This window comes from Notechis scutatus, chromosome Z, assembly GCF_049901735.1.
Source record: "Notechis scutatus isolate UNSWTSFEM ecotype Mainland chromosome Z, rNotScu1.2, whole genome shotgun sequence".
Lineage (NCBI taxonomy): Eukaryota > Metazoa > Chordata > Lepidosauria > Squamata > Elapidae > Notechis > Notechis scutatus.
The window spans coordinates 24,336,714-24,357,839 of NC_142025.1; the positions used below are offsets into that span (position 1 = coordinate 24,336,714).

At 36.1% G+C, this 21,126-nt stretch overlaps 1 protein-coding gene across 6 annotated transcripts in view; it reads left to right on the forward strand.

Annotated features, from left to right (window-relative positions):
* Positions 1 to 21,126, forward strand: part of SLC4A7 (solute carrier family 4 member 7) — a 98,745-nt gene that overhangs the window by 10,515 nt on the left and 67,104 nt on the right. For 4 of the 6 annotated variants that reach the window (XM_087946357.1, XM_087946355.1, XM_026689300.2 and 1 more), the window contains exon 2: positions 16,404 to 16,485. In XM_087946357.1, coding sequence (XP_087802483.1) covers positions 16,404 to 16,485 — 82 coding nt within the window. Of the gene's footprint in view, positions 1 to 7,521; positions 7,761 to 16,403; positions 16,486 to 21,126 lie in introns of those variants that run through there. The other 2 variants (XM_087946358.1, XM_087946359.1) reach the window with 2 other exon arrangements.

A 21,126-nucleotide genomic window follows, 5' to 3' on the forward strand; every position in this document is an offset into this window, starting at 1 on the left:
CTTATTTATCCAATTTCTACAGTGTTGGGACAACCCATTAATATGGCTTGGAACTCCATACTTTTTGTTATTTGGATGACCAGTTGTTTCCTAAAGAAATTAGGAAAGGTGCTGAAAAACTGTACAACACCATGTTTCCATTAAAATTCATGGATTAAGCCGGCTGTAAAGAATTGGATTTTCAGATAGTAATTTATCCTCCTCTCCTAAACTGTTAGTGGGATTATGGGTATTCCTGACCAAATCTTAACTTGATGTTTTCTGTTCCATTGGGTGCAGTAAGGATTGATCACAATAATTTTGTTCGCACTGATGCCAGTGCGTTCTTCTTTGCATAAATTCTCATGAGTGTAGTAATGGATTTAGGCGAATGATTTGACCTCAAAAAGTTTATATGTAGTAGAGATCCACTGGCCTCTACTTGCGCAAAAGAAGATCTTTATTATCTTCTTTATTGAAGATCTAATCACTGTGATTGTGGGCATTTAGATGCCTTTAAAGTAGAAAACTATTCCATGGTATTTAGATGTTCTGTTCTCTACTGTTTTACTGTGCAGGATTATAGAATGGCTGACTTGGCAAAATGAGAATTTAGACTTGTCAAAATTAAAAACCAGTTGATTTTGTCAACATTCCCAAAACATTACTGCCATTGCACTTTTCAACTCTATTGGGTTTTGTGAAACTGTGGTGACATCATCAGCATAGAGGAGTATAGGATGGTTCATCCTGCTGGCCCAGGACATAAATGTCCCCGTTATGAAGAAAGGTGCACCGTTGAACAGACATATACTGTAAGAAAACAGCCTTGTTACACTCCTTTCTGGACACTTCCTGTGCCAGAGAAGGTCCCTTGGGGAATATACACCTCACTCTTAACATTTCAACGGGCTTGCTTTTTTGTGGTGGAAGAAACAGATTTTTTTGCTGATTTTGTTTTAAAATATCCATTTATGATTTGCTCTGTCTAGTTAGAGGAGATTGCACTCAAAAATAATTGTGTATTATCAAGTATGGTATTAGATTCATGCATAGATTTTATTCATGAAAAAGTATGTGTATTCAAATTTGTTCATATATTTCTGTGCACATACTTTGTCTTCTAGAGTTGCAATGTAATTTCAGGGGAAAGTTCAAAATATGTTATCAGTAGTGCTTTAGAAGAGCTTGACCTAATTTCTTTTCATTAGTACATATTATACTGAACAGATTATGTACTTAATTTCAAGAGGTAATAGTTTGGTGCAGCATATTGTCCCACTGATGAAGGGAAGGCCATACTTCAAATTTTGGTGACCTAGTTCTATAAATAAAAAATAAAGTACATTTATTTCACTTACTGAACAGATTTTATATATTCACTGATTCTTTATTATCTGTTTATTATTCATCTAAATTAACCATCTGTAATAGGAGCTTCTTAAGCTATGTTTTGCAAACATAGTGCTTAGTGTAGTGAAAAATAAATCAGATTAAAATAAATATCCTTAAAATACCTTATTATTAACTATATGTAAATGACATAGCTGAGACAATGGCATATATAGTGTTAAAGGATAATTATGTTCTCCTTCCCAATTCTCTGAAATTTACTATAGATATTAAACTAATGCAAGTTATATAAGCTTTAGATGATTCTCAGTCAATTAATTCAGATCTCATTATCATAGTTACATTAACTGGATCGTGTCCAATTTGGAATTCCTTGATTACACCCACATTTTTTTCAAGTGCTTTTTATCCATTAAGCTTTTTTTACCTAGTCGTTATCAGGAAAGCTTTATGGTATCACTAGCTGCTTTCCCATTAAAAGGCAGCAAATCTTTGGTTTGACCTCTCTACTTAGCCTGGGTTTTAATAGAATAATAGAAAAATTGAATTATAAAATTAAAAGGGACCTTGGAGGTCTCTGGATAGAGTATTCTGTACTATCCTAAGTTGGCAGGGTGCAATGAAGTGACTTGCTTTTTCAGGCATTCTTCTGATGGTGGACCTACATCTGTCTGAAAAGAAATACAGGTAGTCCTCGACTTACAATTGTTTAATTACACTGACATTGAAAAAATGACATTATGATCATTTTTCACATTTATGACTGTTGAAGCATTCCCACAGCCATGTGATCAAAATACAGACACCTGGCAACTTATTTATGACAGTTGCAATGTCCTGAGATCAAGTATCCCTTTTTGTGAACTTTTGACTAGCAAAATCAATGGGGAAGTCAGATTCACTTAACAACCATGTTACTAACTTAACTGCAGTGATTCATTTAACAAATGTGGTAAAAAAGGTCATAAAATGGGAAAAGTCATTTAACAAATGTCTCAACAGAAATTTGGGGCCCAATTGTGGTTGTAAGTTGAGGTTTACCTATAACTCTGAAGTCAGAACCATGATTGGGCAATGAGTTGTTTCATCTAAGCTCCTCTGGACAAAGAGAACCAAAGAAATTGCCCACGTCTGCTCCAGTTCCTCATGTGGAAGTGTGCAGAATCCAGAAATACTGTACAGGCATTTTATGAGTAGGAGTACTTCAGTGGTGGGATTCAAAAAATTTACTACCGATTCTGTGGGCGTGGCTCGGTGGCGGCACATAACGTGCCATCGCTTCCGCATTGGAGGCGCCGGCTCCAGAGCATTACAACAGTCAGACTTGCTTGGGCAGGTCCCTCCAGTGCAGCAGGCTCAATGGGGTGGACTTGCGGGGTCGGCACCTAGAACGCGGCAGAGAATAACAAAAGAATGCTGTAAAGAATAACAAAAGCTTCTGGGCTGTGTATAAGAAGGGACACACATGTCAATGCAATTCAGCAACATAAAATAAAAAAATACAAATAAAACAAATCAACAAGAATCAGCAAAGCATCTCTGATTAGATTCTATTCACTACTAGAATCTAATCAGAGATGCTTTGCTGATTCTAGTCCAGTGACCTGCTCCAGCAGGGTTGGAAGGGAGTGTGTATGTATGTGTGTGCATGGCTGTCAAAACTCCAAAAACAAGTCAAGTATCTCTGGGGAGGCCAGTCATAAATTAGAACACTTGCTATTACAAGTGGCCATTAAGTGAGGACCACTTGTATTTGGTTCGCCAGTCACCAAACCACGCCCACCCAGTCACATGCCCACCAAACCACACCTACCCGGTCATGTGACCACCAAGCCATGCCCCGCCCAGTCACGTGACCAGCAAGCCACACCTTCAAATTAGGCCACACCCACAGAAATTTGAATCCCACCCCTGGGTGGGGGGCACTGAGGATGAGTTTGTAGCACCAAGGGGGCGGTGGACTGAAAAAGTTTGGGAACCACTGGTCTAGAGTGTGCCATCTTTTTTCTAAAGAATGTACAAGTTGCGGACAAAAATCAGGCAAGATTAGTTCCTGGGCCCTGTGGAACCAAGAGTTCACCTTTGACATGAATGAAGGGTCTAGTCTTAACACCACTCGGTTGGTGTGAAACACACAAAGGTCCTTCCTGACAGATAAGGCAACCAAGTCCGAAATCCTTCTGGCAGAGGTGATTGATGCTAGGAAGGCCACCTTGCAAGAAAAAATTGCAGGGAAGTAGATCTCAGTGGTTCAAATGGGACCTCAGTGAGCAAATGCAGTACTTTAGAGAGTTCCCATGTTGGCATCAGCTGAAAACTCCACAGCTGCTAGGAGCTTATTTATATGCTGGTGTGACCTGACATCCTCAAGTGGAATTCTCTCTTGAAGCTCTTGTAGCCAGATGAGAGATGCCCTGTTGAAAAAAGATGTGGCAGTGGAGGCCTTCATTGCCCATGCTGCTGACTGATGTGTTCTCTGTAATGTTTGTTCGGCCCTCTTGTCCTCTGCCTTTAACAAGTCCTCGGGCTCCCCAGGAATGTCAGGGTTGGATTGTAGGGCCGCTAGTGGGGCGTCTGCAGCGGGCACTTCCAGGGCTTTGGAGAGATCAGCTCCCACATTGAACAATCTACTGTCCAGGAAGGAAGGGCTTGAACCTGACCCAAGAGAAGACCATTGCCTTTGGATGACTGTTGTGAACATCTTTGGTGCAGGAATGACATCTGCTGTTATCGTCTTTTCTGAAAACAATGGGTTATTGGGGTCTTCGAAAAGATCTGTTGGCTCCTGTGGTTCAGGAGCCATGCCTTGTCCTATGGCATTCTTTGCCTTAAAGAGGAGTGACTTGAATATGGCAGGCTGGTAAAGGCCTGAAATTGCAGTTTGGTCAGAATCAAGGCCCTCATCGTCAGAATAATTTCTATCCATCAGCTGCCCCATGTCAGATGGGTTGGAATGAGTACTCCCAACAGGAGCATAAGAAGCAGACCCTGAATAAATGGAGAGATCATCCCATAATGAGACCTTTGTCTCCTGCTATGCCTTGAGGGGGGGGAAATGAAGCCTCAGAAGGTGATCACCTAGTTTGTTTTAAGACAGCTGATAAACGCTGCTTCACTGCCTCAGCTAACAGACCCTACATGTTAAATTGGAATTCAGGTTCTTGTCCCACTGCAGGACGAAGTCCCGCTGACGTGGGAGTAAAGGTAGCTGTTGAGGTAATTCCCCATTAGGAGAATGAGCACACACAGGGAGATGTAGTGAGAGTGGTGAAGAATAACACACAACCAGCACACTGTATAGTAAAATGTAGGTTTTTACTTCCAATAAACATTTAAGCAAAATCCAACAAGCAGCCCAAGTCATTCACGGTTAAAGCAGTCAGTTTTCAGTCCAGGGATAATCCAAATAACAGAGTCCAGTATCATAAACAGTTCAGTAAAAGACTCGCATCAAATCCAAGAATAACAACGATCAGCAACAGTCAATAGGGAAATGCAGGAACGGCAACAACAGAACAGAACAACCCAGGTTTCTGGCTCCATCTTATGGCCGTTTGAGGAACCACACCCAATTACAATTTTAGCATTCCCTTAAAGAGACAGTATTAAAATGTCTATCCTGGTTTATATATTTTCCAACCCAACTGTTAGGTGACTCATATTCCTAACAGTAGCCTCAGGGCCCTCTGGTTCTATGGGGAGACAGAAAAGAAACTTCTAATTTCAGATTCTTCAATGGAATCTTGCATCAGAACCTGCTCTTCAGCTCCCCCAGTGGCTGCTTCTGGTAAAACTCTCCTATCAGATTGAAGAAACTTGGCTCCTTTTTGTAATGGTCGCTCCTCGTTTTGGCAGGAATCTGTCATGGAGCTGTTCGGCACCATTTTTGAGCTCTTTTGGGCCGCTTCTTGTCCCTTAGCCCACAATAAGTCTAGTGCTTTATCCCTGCGATGTTCGTCCCGCTCAGCTGCCTTGGAGCTCTTTCGAGCCCCTACAGCTCTATCCCTTGGCTTGGGGCTTACAGAGGAGGCTGAAATATTTTCAGCTGCATGGCTGAGAGAATGTGATGGCCTGTGAGCCATCTCCTCTATTCTCCTATTCGCGCAGCTAGCATATTGGGTGGAATCTGCCATCTTAATGGTGTTCAAGCTTGCTCAGGAATTATTGCCCTGTGGCTCTAAGGACATGGAGAAAACTCTCCCAGATCAGTTACCCTGGAGAAGATCCAGCCATTAATCGTGATCTTTATCTACAGCTGGTCTTCAGCCCCATTTAAAGCACTGCCACAGTAATTGCAGGCTTCTGAGGCGGCCATTTGAAGCTGCCAAAAGCCCTCCCAAGCCAAACACAGGGAACAGTGTGAATGTTTAGTCTAACACACCTCCCTGAAATATCTCACAATCAGTGCAGATCAGCCCTCAGCTGATCCTTTGTTGGATGGTCTGGGCCGAAGCCCTGACTGATCATTCATTCCATTTTGACAGCCGCCTGAGTAGTAGGCAGGTCCGGCTGCCCAGGAAATAGCATACAGGATTGGGTTTTTTTGAGTAATTTAGGCCTAATTTTCTATAGATTTGAGATTTTGTAGGAGCAAAAAAATACACGTCATCCAGTTAGCTGTCTGAGTGAATTTCTGGGGCACCCTTATAAACAGACTCAGTCCAATCAGCAAGCAGTGACTGCTAACCCAACCCTGGATGCTATCTCCACCACAATGGAGAAGGCAGTGGGAGCGGAGGACGCAGTGACTTGGGCTAATAAGAGCCCCCTTTCTGACTTTGGATTCATCTCCTCTGGGTGTTTGTGTGGCTTTTTTTCTCCCCCTCTTCTCCCTTCTTCAGATTTCTTTTTTTCTTGGAAACAAAGGCACAGGGAGGAGGGGGTCGGGTTGTCCCAAAGAATTAGACCCCAAAATTAAAAGAACAGCTTTTCAAATCCTTAAAAAGTTACAATGTCGACCCTGAGCCAGCTATTTCTCTTTTTCAGGCATCTGAGGGGGGCAGCCTCGGCTCTTAATAAGGGCCGTATTTAAAAGCAGGAGGGAGTTGCTTTCTCCCCCCCCCCCAGGAAAGGGAAGGGAGGGGGAAGAGGGAAGGAAGGAACGAGAAGGAGGGAGGCAGGGAAGCTGGCCATGCCGATCCCAGCCATATCTATCTCCCCCCCACCAAGGTCAACTACAACCCTGATGTGGCCCTCAATGAAATCGAGTTTGACACCCCTGTTCTAGAACAATTATCAATCAGAGTCAGGCAGCATATGAATTTAAGAAATTATTATTATTGTTAATTATATGCTGTTAAAAGTAAAGCAAAAATAGAAAAGAAATATTTTTTTCTTTGGAGCTCTTATCAGCATGATAAAATTTCATATTTTAAAATTTCCAATTTTTAGAAATAGATGTGATTAGAGTGCATTAGAATCATCTGGACAGAAAAATGGTTCATTATAAAAATTGCTGGATATTTTTTATTACTTAAATTAAAAAGATAGGAAATTTACCTAAAAGAGGTTTTGAAACATGAACTTATTTGAATTAACCTTGTTAAAATTATGTGTTCAACTTTACTGAGAAAAAATGAGTTTATTTAATAAAGACTGCTATGAAAACTCTGAACATTTTAAGTATATGATTTATTATTATAAGATTGATATGGTAACTCAGTTGAGATTTTTTTTTTTTATCAAAGTGACCTGATAGCTAGTTTTAAACAAAGAGAGATCTTTCGAGACACAAATGGCTAATATATGAAAATATGTTCTGGTGTGAAAAATTAAAGATTAAAAAGAAAAACATAGAGGTTATATTTCAAATAGGTAGCTGTTAATAAATTTAAAAATAAAAATAAATCTTTTTTCAATGTGGACAATCTGTAAAGTTTTCTTAAATTGCCAAGAGTGATTTTTTTAAAATGATGGTACATTAGGCAATCTGTTTTACAGACACAAAGACACTGTCTTAAATATTTTTAATGTTTGAACTTTTATTTTTACATTTTGGAACTTGAATCAAATATCTGTAGTTAGTAATAATGACATTTTAGCCTTCAAAGAATAATATTTCAGTTGGGAGACTGTTTTAGTTACTGCTATAGCTAAATGCTAAGTCACAAACCACATAGGTTCAGCTCCTTTTTTGGTGTTCCCTCTGTGGGAATTGAAGCCATGCCATGTTCCTCAATTCTGTTATTCTGTGACCCTGTGCTGGTTGTAATTACTGGCTTGAAAGATTAAGTATTTCTGTGAGATAATTGGCTGCAACAGGGAGTTTTGTAGCAGTATACATCTATGTTGGATATAATGTTATAAAAAGGTTATGTTTATGTACAGTCTGATATCTTGAAGCACATTACACTGCAGTCTTCTACAAGGACATTTTCGTTTTCTGCATCAGCATGGAAGCAATGCATCTAGACAGAGAGCTGCTACCTGTATGTAAATATCTTTTTCCTTTTCGTATTTTCACATTGCTAGCATAGAGGTTATTCTTCATAGTTTACCTTCTCAATGTGTGTAATTATTTATCATTTGAAAAATGATGCAAAATGTTAATAGTAAATTTCAAACTATTGAAATTCACAAAGACAAATTCATTATCATAACATTAATGACTTATTGCAAGTTGTTTTTAGATGCAGAAAGTTAAGTGCATTAAAAATCTTTGAATAAAATGCTTTTTATACTGCATATTAGCTAACATCTTTTCAGTGAAGGATGGGGGAGGGATATCTATTATTGTGGCTTTTAGATAGAATCAATAGACAAATATTTATCTAAAATATGTTTCTATTAATTTCTTTATCATCCTTCTTTTGCATTGCTTTCTAGAAAATTGGCACATCTCATTTTTATATGCTATAAAAACATTATTGATTTTGTGTGTTTTGCTGTAAATGTTTTTAGTATAATAACACTCTAGCTTGAATTCTTATTGAAAATGCTGTATGATTATTTATATCACTAAGAAATTTGATTCATATATCATAAAAAATAATCATCATTATCTCAATAGGTAGTAAAGAAGGACATATTTAATCAGAATGAATGTATTGCAGCAATTGTTTATAAATATGTAACTTAACAGGATTATGCTACAAATGAAGACATTTTTTAATTCCCTTTCCTGCTATTTTTTTGTGAAAAGCTTATCCCTTGAGCTGTATTTTGATCAAGCAGCAAAAAGTATACTTGCTTGCTACCAATATTTTTTCCTGTAACATAAATAAAAATAACATTTCAAGGTATACTATGTAGTCAGTAAGGGGCAGAAGGTTCAATGACAAACACTGTAAACAGAATTGAAAGCTTCCTCTCTTTAGTGTTAATGACTATAGTATCAGAATCTAAGTTAATATATCTCTCCAAGGTACTATTAGAAAAAAAAAATCTTATCAAATGTTGTCCTTCAGATGGATTCTGATCTGTTTTGAATATGGGTTATGTTATACTTGCTTATAGTCTCTGATACTCATTTTGGAGGGTACAAAAACAATATTCAATAACTGCTCAGATAAATGTCATCAATCAATCAGTACTTAGAGCCTAATGAAATAACAAAGTTTACATGATTTTCTGGCATGTAAGCAAGGACACTAATTGAACCTTTTGGGGAAGCATGTTTCATAACGAAGGACACACCACAAATAAGACATGGAATTTCATCCAGGTCCTATGAATTTCCCAAGGAGGAGGGGCTTTCATGAGATGATTGGATGAACAGAGTCAACTATAGCAATCTAGTATCTGACACAATACAATTAAAGCTGTAATGACTTATTATTAGAGATACTTAATGCTCTAATGTTGATTAGAAGCTAATGCAAAGTAAGTGCAGCCAATTCAAAATTAGTGTTATTGCAGTGGTAGGATTGTTCCAGCAGCAATCTGTCTGCTATCTTCTGCAATAATTGGAGCTTCTATGACATCTCCAAAGAATGAGGTGCCTGAGTCTTCACAAAATATTTAATTTTTGTGTGTGTAGGCATATACATACAGTTTTGTATATTATATACACTATTGTACATATAGTTGTTCAGCCCAGAAGAATTTGATTCATAAAGCTAAAAACTATTTTATAGTCTGCACACAAGTAGAAGGATAAGGCTCCTATCTTTTCACCTCAATTTTTCTCTCATTACAGAAATGGTAACTTTATAGGGAGTATTCTCTGAAAAAATGATTGCCTGAATAGCTGATTTTACTTTTGTTTGAATTACTTCTTAATGACTTATTTTGACTTGTGGATATCCATAAGTAATAATAGATCCTGAAACATAAGAAAGATGAAAAGGAGCACTCCTAAGTTAACAGAGGCCCAGTTATGTTGAAAGATTTTCTCTATCCTGTGTTGGTTGCAGTATTCTGTAATGGAGATTTTTGAGTTAGTTTAAACTGTTGTTTTAATTTTGAAATTTTGAGCCAAGAGGTTTAAAAATATCTATGGCTTTAAATCTCAGAAAAGCAAGTTTCTAACATCTGTATGACTCTTTAGAATAAAATTGTAAAGAACACTTGACAAGAAAAAAAAAGTCTCTTCCTAGCTTTAAGAGAAATGATAGTAGAAATGCCAGTACTATTGACAGTTTAAAACTGCAGAAAGCATTTAAAAGCAGATTTAGGTATAGCCTTGATTAATCTTGGCAATTTAATGAAAATAAAAAGTAACTGGATGAAAGACTGATACACAATTCAATTAAAAAGCTCTGTAATCTCTGGGAAATTTCTAAAATTGGGAAGTTAGTCTACAAATCTGCTTTGTTTTATGAGTAATGAAATCGGTTACTAATGGATGGTTATTTCTACAGAGTACATGTTATATATTTTACAACTAAGTTCTGAAGTGATTTAACAGATGTAATGCAGCTGAACACTGATAAATGTGTAAGACACCGTATATTTAGTTCAATTTTTTTTTTGATGTGTGACAAAATTTCAAGCTGCGTTAACTTTGTTTCTAGCTTGTTAGATGAGATGTTCACAGCAAACTATTAACAAATCCTAGAAATTTATAAGTTTTATAAGTTTTAAGCAATAAATACAAAATCTGTTTTTGTTAAATAGATATTTTATAAAACATCAACATCAGTGCAGATTTAAATGGAAATTATTATTGGACAATTAAGTGTTGCAACTAAGTACTGCAGATGCATCCATCTTACAATCACCTATTTGAAATATTATATCTGTTGGGTAGATTGATGATTTGAGAATGTTCTATAGTTCTGGATTTGCAAAGATGATAAACTCAGTTTAGAAAACCTAATTAAAATTGTGTTATTGGTTCATGTTACATTCAAATGAAAACCAATGTTCTACCTTTATTTCAAATTTTCTATTGTTGTTGAGATGAGAAACTTTCCATTGTTGTATTATTTCAGATGTTTATATTAAAAAGTAATAATATATGGGAGGAAATTATGCATCTGCTGTTAGTTAAGTGCCCTTATAGTATATATGTATTTTAAGACATTGAAATAACTTAGTTGGAAAAATATGCATATTTGGGGGAAATTGGTGAATCCATTCTGCTAGCTAACTTTTCTCACTATTGCTTTATAAAGTATTTGAATAGTGCAGAAGTTTCCCTAACTCTCAAAATTAAAAGTACCTTACGATAATTATCATTTATGAGACTGGAAACTGGTGTATAATGTTGGCTAATATATATTCAAAGTGAACTTCCAACTAATAAAAAAATGTATAGAAATAGTTCATTGAACTATGAAGCATCTAATGAACAGTTTTAAGACTACATAGATGTTCTTTCTTAATTCCTATTTTCTTTTTTAACCCAACTCTTAAGTAATATATAATTGTAGTTTGTGATTAAAGATATATTTACAGACCCTATATCATCTTTCAAAAAGCTTAGATTGATCTAAACAATTATCCTTAAAGCAACTGTGTAAAGTTAAGCTATGCAGTCATGATTGGTTATGGCTAAGGTCATGTTGTGAATTTCAAAGCTGAATATTGAACAGAATCACCAGTCTGAAACTTCTGTCATTATACCACAATGTTTTTTTTATTTATTTGCTATCAAATTGTTGTCAGCTCTAAGCAACTATATAAATAATTTTTCTCCACGACATCTGTCCTTAATCTGGTCTTTATTAGGATTAGAAGCATTGATTCCCCCCCCCCTGCATAATGGTGAAATTTACTTCTAGAGTGTAGAAATATGACCAATACTTTAAATGGCTTTAAAAGGTAATATATAAATTCATGAGAGATAATACCTATTAGTGATTGTTAGTCATATTTGATAAAATGGATCTCCTAAGAAGCAATATATTTTGGAATATTTTTAATAAAAATTGAGCAAGGGCTGTTTTTACATAATTATTGAATTTCAAAAATCAATAAAATAGTAGATAATAGAAAAAGAAAAGGGGTAAGCAAGCAAGAATTATATCCACTAATGTAGAACTAGAATAGTTTTGAAAAACATCACATTATAAGGCAGATTATTGGAGTTACATATTCTTTTTAGTTATCTTTTTGCCATAGAGTGATGGTTATATCTATTAATGTCATTGTATTTTCAGTTTAATGTTCTACATGCCTTTAAATCTGCTAAAAATTGGAACCCCTTCCCCATGATAAAAAAACTCAAATTCCCAGGATGAGGTGATGACAAATCTCACTGATCTAAGAGAGGCTCACATTGATAATGTTGGATATTGTTTGCTATTACAGTAATATCATTAAAAACATGAAGGAGTGCTATGAATGCTTCCCAAATTTAAGGATGAGAAATAGATGTAATCTGGCTAATAATGATACTACATATGTTTAGGTACCTGGTATTAGGAATAATATTAAATATATGAATCAATAACATACAAACACTTGTATAGCAATTTTTGAAGTAGATTTTAAAAAATGCAATATAGAAAATTCATGTAACTTCCAGTATTTGATTAGAAAAGATTAGTAAATTCACATAATTTAGGCATTTTTATTTGCATAATTTTAGACAGTCATAATGAAATAAAGCATTGATTTGATAGTTTTAATGAAGCACAAGGAGTTGGTTTGTGATTTGTGGATTGTCCTAGACTCCTTCTTAAACAATAAGTGGAATGGGTAGCCAGGGAAGTCTTTACTCAGTTGTTGCAAAGTTATAATATATTCATTGTATCTCTGCTTAGACCCAGATATCCCAGATATCCTATATGCACTGATCACTTGATTGGATTACTGTCACATATTCTATACAGGAGTTGCTTTTCAAGATGACCTGGAAACTATAGCTGGTACAAAATGTAGTGGCTAGAATTATGGTGGGACAACTTATCAAGGTAAAATAACACCTATTTTGAAATCACATTGGTTGCCAGTTAACTTCTAAACTCAATCCAGAGAGCTGTCATTACCTTTAAAACATATTTACCTTCGACATTGGGGAATATTAAGTACTGTTTTATCAACATCATATTGGCCTATCTGTTCCAGTTGTCAAGTAAAGGTCTGTTGTAACTCCTTGGAGTTTATTGCCACATGATTTGTGCAGACTAGAGCCCATGAAATGATATAAATGTAATAAATTTAGACACTTAGCTAGAGACTGTAAACATTTATCTCTCCAAGATTTCATCTCAGTGGCTTTGCAAGAATGTCATAAAGGAAAATGATGGTTCCATTAAGAGAAAATGAGTAAAAAGAATTTGGTTTCATACAAGCAATAGATGGTCTTGTTGCACCTTTTGTAGTGAAGAGAGCCCCTCAGGGAGGTGAAGAGGCAAATCCAAAAGGTGTCTATTATGAAAATTGAAATATAGGTGAAAGAAATCAGAATAATATATTGGGAAATGATTATACTAAAATATATCTCTTCTTTGGGACTGATTTTCCCAGGTGCTGGAAAATTAAAGAATTAGAGGGAAGACAAGGAGTGGCTGGGGTCACTAAAAGAATCAAGCCATGAGGCAGTAGATATATTAGATACAAGAGGAATCTTGCTCTTTTGCTTTCTTTCAGCCTAACTTAATAGGAAATATTAAGGTAAATAAACTTAGGGGTCAACCAAAAAGGAATTTGCCTCTTTCCTTGGAATTAGATATTGGGCCAGCATTATTCCAAATGCTGTTGGAAAATAATTGGGAACAAAGGAAAGGACTGAGAGAAACAACCAGTATCCAAAGGAAGAAATGGGATATTATATTGAGTTAGTGCTCATTCATTAACCAAAGAAAAATTGAACAATTATTTTTCTTAAAAGTACAGAGGTCAGATTTTCTTACTTGCCCATGAGAAAGTCTAATCAGGAGATATAAGCAGAGATATCTTTATATTGCATCCTTGAGATAGTCTGTTGATAGGCATAACCAGATATACCAATTCTGGTATGACTGTTGGTCATGCCTGGAATACCAACTTTTCCAGCAAAAGGGACTAAGGAGCAAGGCATCAATAGTGCCTACAATCTCTCTAGTCCCAGTTTTACAGAGATGAGAATACATATAGTCTCTGATGACCCAGGGTGGGATACAAAAGCAATGTCACAAAAACAGGTGAAGTCCCTTTAATTCCTTCAACTTGGCTTTAAAGATCCAATTATCATTGACTGGAGAAAAAACTCCCCCACAAACAGTTGCGAAAAGGAAGAACTTCTATTCAAACTCAAAATACCTATAAATTATAGATAGAAAAAAACAACACAAACCACACTGAAGAATTAATGAGACAAGGCAGGATAAGGGCTTGAAGATGTCCACAGATATCGAAATACACACACTGGGAAGGACGCCAGAACTCAGATAAGAACTGACAGACTAGAAATATTTTCATGCTTTGCTTCCAGCACTGGCCCATGCACAGTTTATCCTGTTAAACAGTGCTCACAGCTGCAGCCCATGAAGGGGATCAAGACCCTTTTCTCCCCTGTAGACCACACCATTCACATTTCTCCCTTATCTGCTCCTCCCTGCATGCTCTAGGATGAAGAGGGGATGGGCCTGGGTCTTCCTCTGAATGCCCAGCCAGCCTGTGCCCTTCCCCAGGTTTCCTCCACAACCTCTGGAGCCACACTCCCACTCCCTGTTGGTTGTTCCTCTACTCCCTCGGAGTCAGATTCTAACAGGGGCATGACAGTCCAGGCCCGAAACACGATGTTAGGTGATCAGCCTGGCTGGACGCCCCATCTCCAGCATGCATACAAAAGGAAGTGAGCGCAAGGGGACCGACATTACTTGGCAGCTGCTACAGCCTGCTGGCCCGTTGGTCGCCACACTCTGGGGATTTCTTAAATAGTAAGATAATTGACAAGATTTTGCAAACTGCAATTCAACAGTACAGGGAACAAAAATTACAGAGGTAGAATGTTGAATTTTAATCATTCTTTTTAAATTTTTTTTATAATGTTTTTATGCTTTAATATTTTATTTGTACAACTCCCAGATTCCCCCTATGGGAGTAGTGGGGAGTTTCAAAATTGGATGGATAGATAGATGGACAGGACAGTGTCTTATTCTGAAAAAAAGGAGATGTCAGATCCATGTATCTGCCATTCTTCAATGGAAGAAGGGGGGGGGAGAGTTGGTACAAGTAATCCTTTTTTATGTAACCTGAATATGTTAAGCCTTGTATTGAATCTGTATAACTTGCACATGATATATGACTGGAGCCAGATGCCTGGAACCTTGTCACCTGTTGGAGAGATAGCAGGAGGAGAAGAGACCATAAGAATTCCAGATCTGAAAGGAACTGCCTGAGAAACTTTTCTGAGATACATTCCCAGAAAAGGGGGGGGGGATTAACATGTTGTTTCTTTGGTTGACTAAATCCACATCAGAATAAGGGGAGGGGTTCTAACTCCCTTTATCTGTCCCTGTATGCCTGGCGGTATCTTAGACTCTGCTTTGACTAGTATCTGGATTACTCCTTTCAATAAAGAATTCATTTTGAAGTACCTAGCTTTCAGAAGTTCATTCTTTTCGGTTGAAGGGAAAAAGTCTAGTGCTTACAGTAGACTCAAGTCTGCAAAAAAAGTAGCAGAATCAAATGGATTGCAACAGAAATTCTAGGAACAGTGTCAGGTTATCCTTTATGAACTAAAAGTTACCTAAACGTGAATCATGCAGAACAATTATTCTTAACATATCAGTAAAACCACAAAAGAGTGTTTATAGCCAGGTTTTATGTTTTGGTATAACTGAGTGGGATCTTAATTTTATTGAAGTGTTGTGACCTGATCTAAAGTAATTAATTTATGCAAAACCGTTCTATAATAACAGTGAGTTGAAGCAATTTTGTAAAGCCAGCTTAAATGTCTTTTTCCATGTAGGGCTCTAATCTGTTTACCTTGCATTAAGTATTAATTTACTAGTCTGTAAAATTAAGAATACTGTATAATAGTTTGCACCCACTGTTTTGTGTATTGGACTGTACATTGACCTCTTCTAATCTGTTAGCCACTGTTCTCCAGATTTGCTGATGCAGCTTAGTTAGGACCTTTATTGATACTTCTGTTGCTTTCCATATTTCTGTGGGCTTTCTATCAGTCCTAGCCTTCCAACTTAGTAATGACCAGAATGGTGATTTAACTCCATCTTCTAATAGTAGAGATTCTTAAAACTAAGGGGGTATATGAAATGTTAAAGTCAGTATTGTAGAAATCTATATTTTATATATTATGAACGATCAGCACATTTTTGTGAGATGCTTTTCGTGTGAGAGAAAAGAAATGGATGTAGAGTCCTGACATTAAAAATCTTTAGCTTTGATAAAATATGAGTATGTAAGTATTGTGAACATAAATTATCAAAAATTTGACTTTTGTAACATTTCAAGAATCTATAGCACTGTAGATATAATTATTTATTTGTTACCTTGATATAAATCATTAAGTACTATGTTTGCTCAGTTTAGCAGGAAAATGACCTAATTGACTGTTTCACTAGAAATATATGTACTATCATAAATATTGATAAGTTCAATGATAAGTTAGCTATATATAATCATAAAACCCAATAGCTTAATATTGTTTATCCAAGAAATGCATCAGAAATAATGATGGCATCAAAGAGAAAATGTTTATTTAGTATGAATTTTTTTTTTTTGTTTTGTTTTAGGGTCATGATGAAGAAGCTGTTGTGGATACAGGCAAAATCAGTTCTACTATCAACACAAACTTTGAGAAAGAAGAATTAGAAAGTAAATATTAACACATTTTTCAAACATAATTACAAATAAATGAAATAAATGAGCAATTCCAGTACTCTATTTGTAAAATTGTAAAAAAAATGTGTTTATAATTTATAATACTATTTGAAATTTCTGGCTGGGTAGTGAGCTCATTGCATAATATTAATAAGATTTGTATTTCAACCAAAAATTTAGTTTTGCCATGCCCTCATAATATATAATCTACTTGAGAAAATAGGAGTGAACTTTTATGGCAGCAACAGTAACACCACAGCTGAAGAGTTCTCTTAAGTAGTTCTCCATTTCAGAGTGATATGACTGGAAATGAAGGACAGAGTTGAAAGTTCTTGGCTGGTAATCAGTTTCCAGATGAGAATGTTACACAGAGGGCAAACTTACTTGAACAAGAAACCTGAGTGAGCTTTTCAACTTTCTTATCCAGAGGAATTAAAAGGATTATGGAAAGCTTGCTTGTCTTATTCTTCTCTCCCATTGGTAGGCTATTTCAGTCTACACAAAAATACTGGTGCCCCCAGTGGTGGTACACTGCTATATTATATAGTATGTTTCAGTGCAATGCAATACTGATACTATTGAGCTCCACACTATAAGCCTAGATTTTAATACTATTTTGTTAATTGAGTTGCAGTAAACTATTATTTATTTATTTAGTGTATCGCAAATACATGGATTTATCACACATTGGGCTGGTGTAAGCTCTTGATGGACATTCAGACACAATATATTTTGTCGAGGAGCACCACAGTCACACTGAGGGCTATCGTATGCTGCAGTAAGGTTGATGAATACAGCTGTGGTTTTTAAGCCTCACTGGAAACCAGCCTCAATATGTCCTGTTGGACCCAATATGTCTTGTATCCCTTGCCATGTATTTAAAGAGCCAGGAGTTTTACAAAGATGTCTGGCTGCCAACTGTTGTTAACTTCCAATTCTTCAATGTAGTCTGGTTGCCAGTTGTTGCTAGTTGTTTGGTTCACACTACTATCCAGGGTGCATCACGAGAAGGCGAATTAACAACAAACCCTGCAATAAACTGTTTAAGGAAGATACAGTGAGCCATATTAATACTCTGCACTTTCTACATACATGCAATTAAAATTAGAGTAGAAATATAGATATACTATATGCTTTTCACTGTCTTTTTAACTTTTCCTTTTTTGGTTTGTTATCTGTGGAGAAAATTAAACAACTTGATTATATAACTATTTAGACAAGATCAAATCATAGTTGAAGGAGTCAGTGGAATTGAAAGCTTTTATTATGTAAAATATGATAGAAGGAAGCTCACTACAAATTTTATTCAAACATTTTAAACTAGGATTGTGGTGTTTAAAATAATTTGCATAAAGGGTTCAAGGGTTCAGCTGAAATTTTTTGGAGTGAATGAGCATTTACTTATATTAAAAATGGGGCTCCTGAAAGAACCTTGAGAAAAATGACTTGTGCCAGCATATACAGTATAATTTCAAAGCACATATAATGGGGAAGGGGCAGTTAGCTTGCATTTTACTTTATTTTTTATCATATATGTTTGAATTTAATAGTACCGATAATTTAAAACAATTATTTTGAAGTAACTATTGTACCTTATTTCACATACTTTTGCCAAAAATATACATAAACTCAAATACATATAGCAATAATGAAACTGAAACAAAAATCATTTGCATGAGAGACTTCATTGTTAGCATAAGAATGTCTTTAGTGTTATTTTAAAAAAATCATGAATTTCATACATTTGCATTTGTTGTATTGGAAATTAGTAACTGTGCTATTTTTTGGTTCTGTAAGTATTTTTATAAAAAACCAGTTGACTTGAAATGTATATGGTGTGCAATTTATATAACTGTAGTGAATGTTAATTTTTTTTTAAATCTCAGTGCTAATGACCTTAGTAACCAAATACACTTTGTAAATTTTCTGAAGTGACCTTGCATAAAGTCATATCTGATCAAGCCAAACTACCTCTGCAGCTATCTGTTCTATATTTAGTATCCTACATTATGTTAATGCTGTTATAAATAGTGATTTAAGCTAATACTGTAACAGGCTTTGTATGGGATCAGTATGTTACAGCTGTTGTGCAGGTGAGCTTTCTGAAATTTAGGTAATAATTTACTTAAATGCTTTATACTAGGGATAGTTAGCTTGCTGTCTTCCAGATGGTGGATGATAGCTTTCTAAAGCCCAGCCAGCATGGCTAATTGGTTAAAAGTTCTGAGAGTTTTAGTGTGTATTAGGCTGACTCATGTAAAGAAAATAAGTCCAGCTCCCCTCTTGAGATAATGATTTATTCATCAACAGAAAGAGTGATTCTAGAACTCCCAAAAATCAGGAAGAGGCCACAGGACAGCTGGATGCATTTGGAATTAAGTATTGGAATACATTCAGATTTTAGCTTTCTTGCCAAAATAAGCTGTATGAATCATTATGATAGAAAAGAATATTAGACATTGTTCAAACTAGATTTACCAGTATAACAGTGCTAATAATGAATTTCTTATAAAATAAATTCCTATCCATTTCTATTCCTTTAATAGTTTCTTTTTAATATCAAATCAATTTATAGGAAAATTTATCTCAAGACATATTTGGCAAAAGAAGTTATACAATATTGCAATTTGTAAAATAAAACAAAGAAAGAGTTGATGTTCTTAATACATTAAAACATGCTATAAAATTGACTTTCCTGTTAAGCTTTTTGTCACAAATAAGTTACATGCAACAAAGAAACTTAGTTTTGAAGAAACACTTTTATTTTGATTGTACTGAAAAAGTTTCTCTGAAGTCTTTTAAAATTTAGTGCAGCTTTCAAAACATTGCCAGTTCTTATTTCTTCCCAGCAACATTAGATTAATTAAATTATCAGAAATGTAACCTGACACTAGGATGTTTCTTAAGCTAATATAAGAATAAGCTGTAAGTTAGTGTAGTGTCAGATGATGGGTGGAGGATAAATGCCCTTACCTTGAAAAAGGAGGAAAACAAATAATGTATCCAGAAAATGTCTAAAGCAGATAATAAAGAAGTCTTCAAAAACATTGTGGCAGTTACTAGACTTGGCTTTGTCACTAATAAATAAGCTACATTTTACCTTGCTTTTTTGTTCATTTATTTACTTTATTAATTCTTTAAATAGGTTATAGTAATAGGGCAGTGACATTTCTTCATAGATATCTTGCTGGTTTTTCAACTTTTGAAAACTGTAGGCGTAAGCTCCTCATCTATAATAGGAATTCCCTATGCCTCTGGCATAATATTAGAATGATGAGAGTGTTATCTTGGCACCTCAAACCTTATTCTGGAAGTGATTTCTTCAGGTTATGAACCAATTGACTTTAGATACTTCTAAATTGCCTGTAATAGGAACCTCAGAGTTAGCTTTCTGGTATACCATATATCAGTATGCCATTTGTGCAATTGCCAAAATTCATACTGCTGTAAATGAACAGGGGATTAACCACTCTATAGCTTATTATAATATTTGCATAACCATACATTTTATCTTGGAGCCCTGGTGGTTCAGTGGTTAGAATGCAGTTTTGCAAGCTAATTTTGCTCACAGTCTGAGTTTGATTCTGACGGGGCTTGAGGTTGACTCAGCCCCTCATCCTTCTGAGGTTGGTAAAATGAGGACCCAGATTATTAGGAGCAATATCAGCATATTGTTCCCAATAATCTGGGTCCTCATTTTACCAACCTCACAATGATGAGGTTTACATTGTAAACTACTCACAGAGTGCTATAAAGCACTATGGAGCAGTACATAAGTCTAACTGCTATTGCTATTCTAATTATATAAATTTGGTCAGAGGAGAGAAGCCAGAGAAGGAGAGAAGGTCTCAGGGAAATAGTGTTCGTTCGTTCGTTCGTTCATTCATTCATTCATTCATTCGATATGAAACTTTCTCCATCTCAAATGTATACATGACTTTGAGTGCCCCACAATGATTAAAAACAAGGTGAAATTTATTATAAAACTGGTCCTGGGGTTATGATGCTAACCGGGACGGCTATTTTTTGTGTCACTAAGTGATGCAATCATGTGACTTCGAGCTTTATGACTGCATTCCCTTAGTGATGACAATCCCAGTCACTTTTGCCATTGTAACATAAATATTACTTATAACAGTACAGGTAGATACAACTGGGGGAGGGGGAGAGATAGTCCTGCAAGCAATCCAGCCGCATGAGGAGGTTTATAAATAACTACCAGACTGCCATGCCCCTGTCGGACTCTGACTCTGACTCGGAATCTGAACAGCTGACAGGGAGTGGGAGTGTGGCTCTGTTGGCTGTGAAAGAAACTGGAGAAGGGCAAAGTCCAGATGGGCAGAGCAGGGAGGAGGTAGAACAAGGGAGAGTGAATTCAGAGAAAGACCACCCCATGCGGGGAGGAACGGAGAAGAGAGCAACGTGGGTTGCATGGCTTATGGGGGAGGAAAGGGCCCTGATTCCCTTTATTAGCTGCAGCTGGGAACAGTGTATAAAAAAGGCAAGCTGTGTACAGCAAGCTGTTGGGAGCAAATGTGACTTTAACTTGTATTGTTGTGGCTTATCTGTGTTCTTGGCATCTTCCCAACTGTGTGAGTTTTGCCATGTTTTCAAGTTTGAAATTCCTGCTCCTGC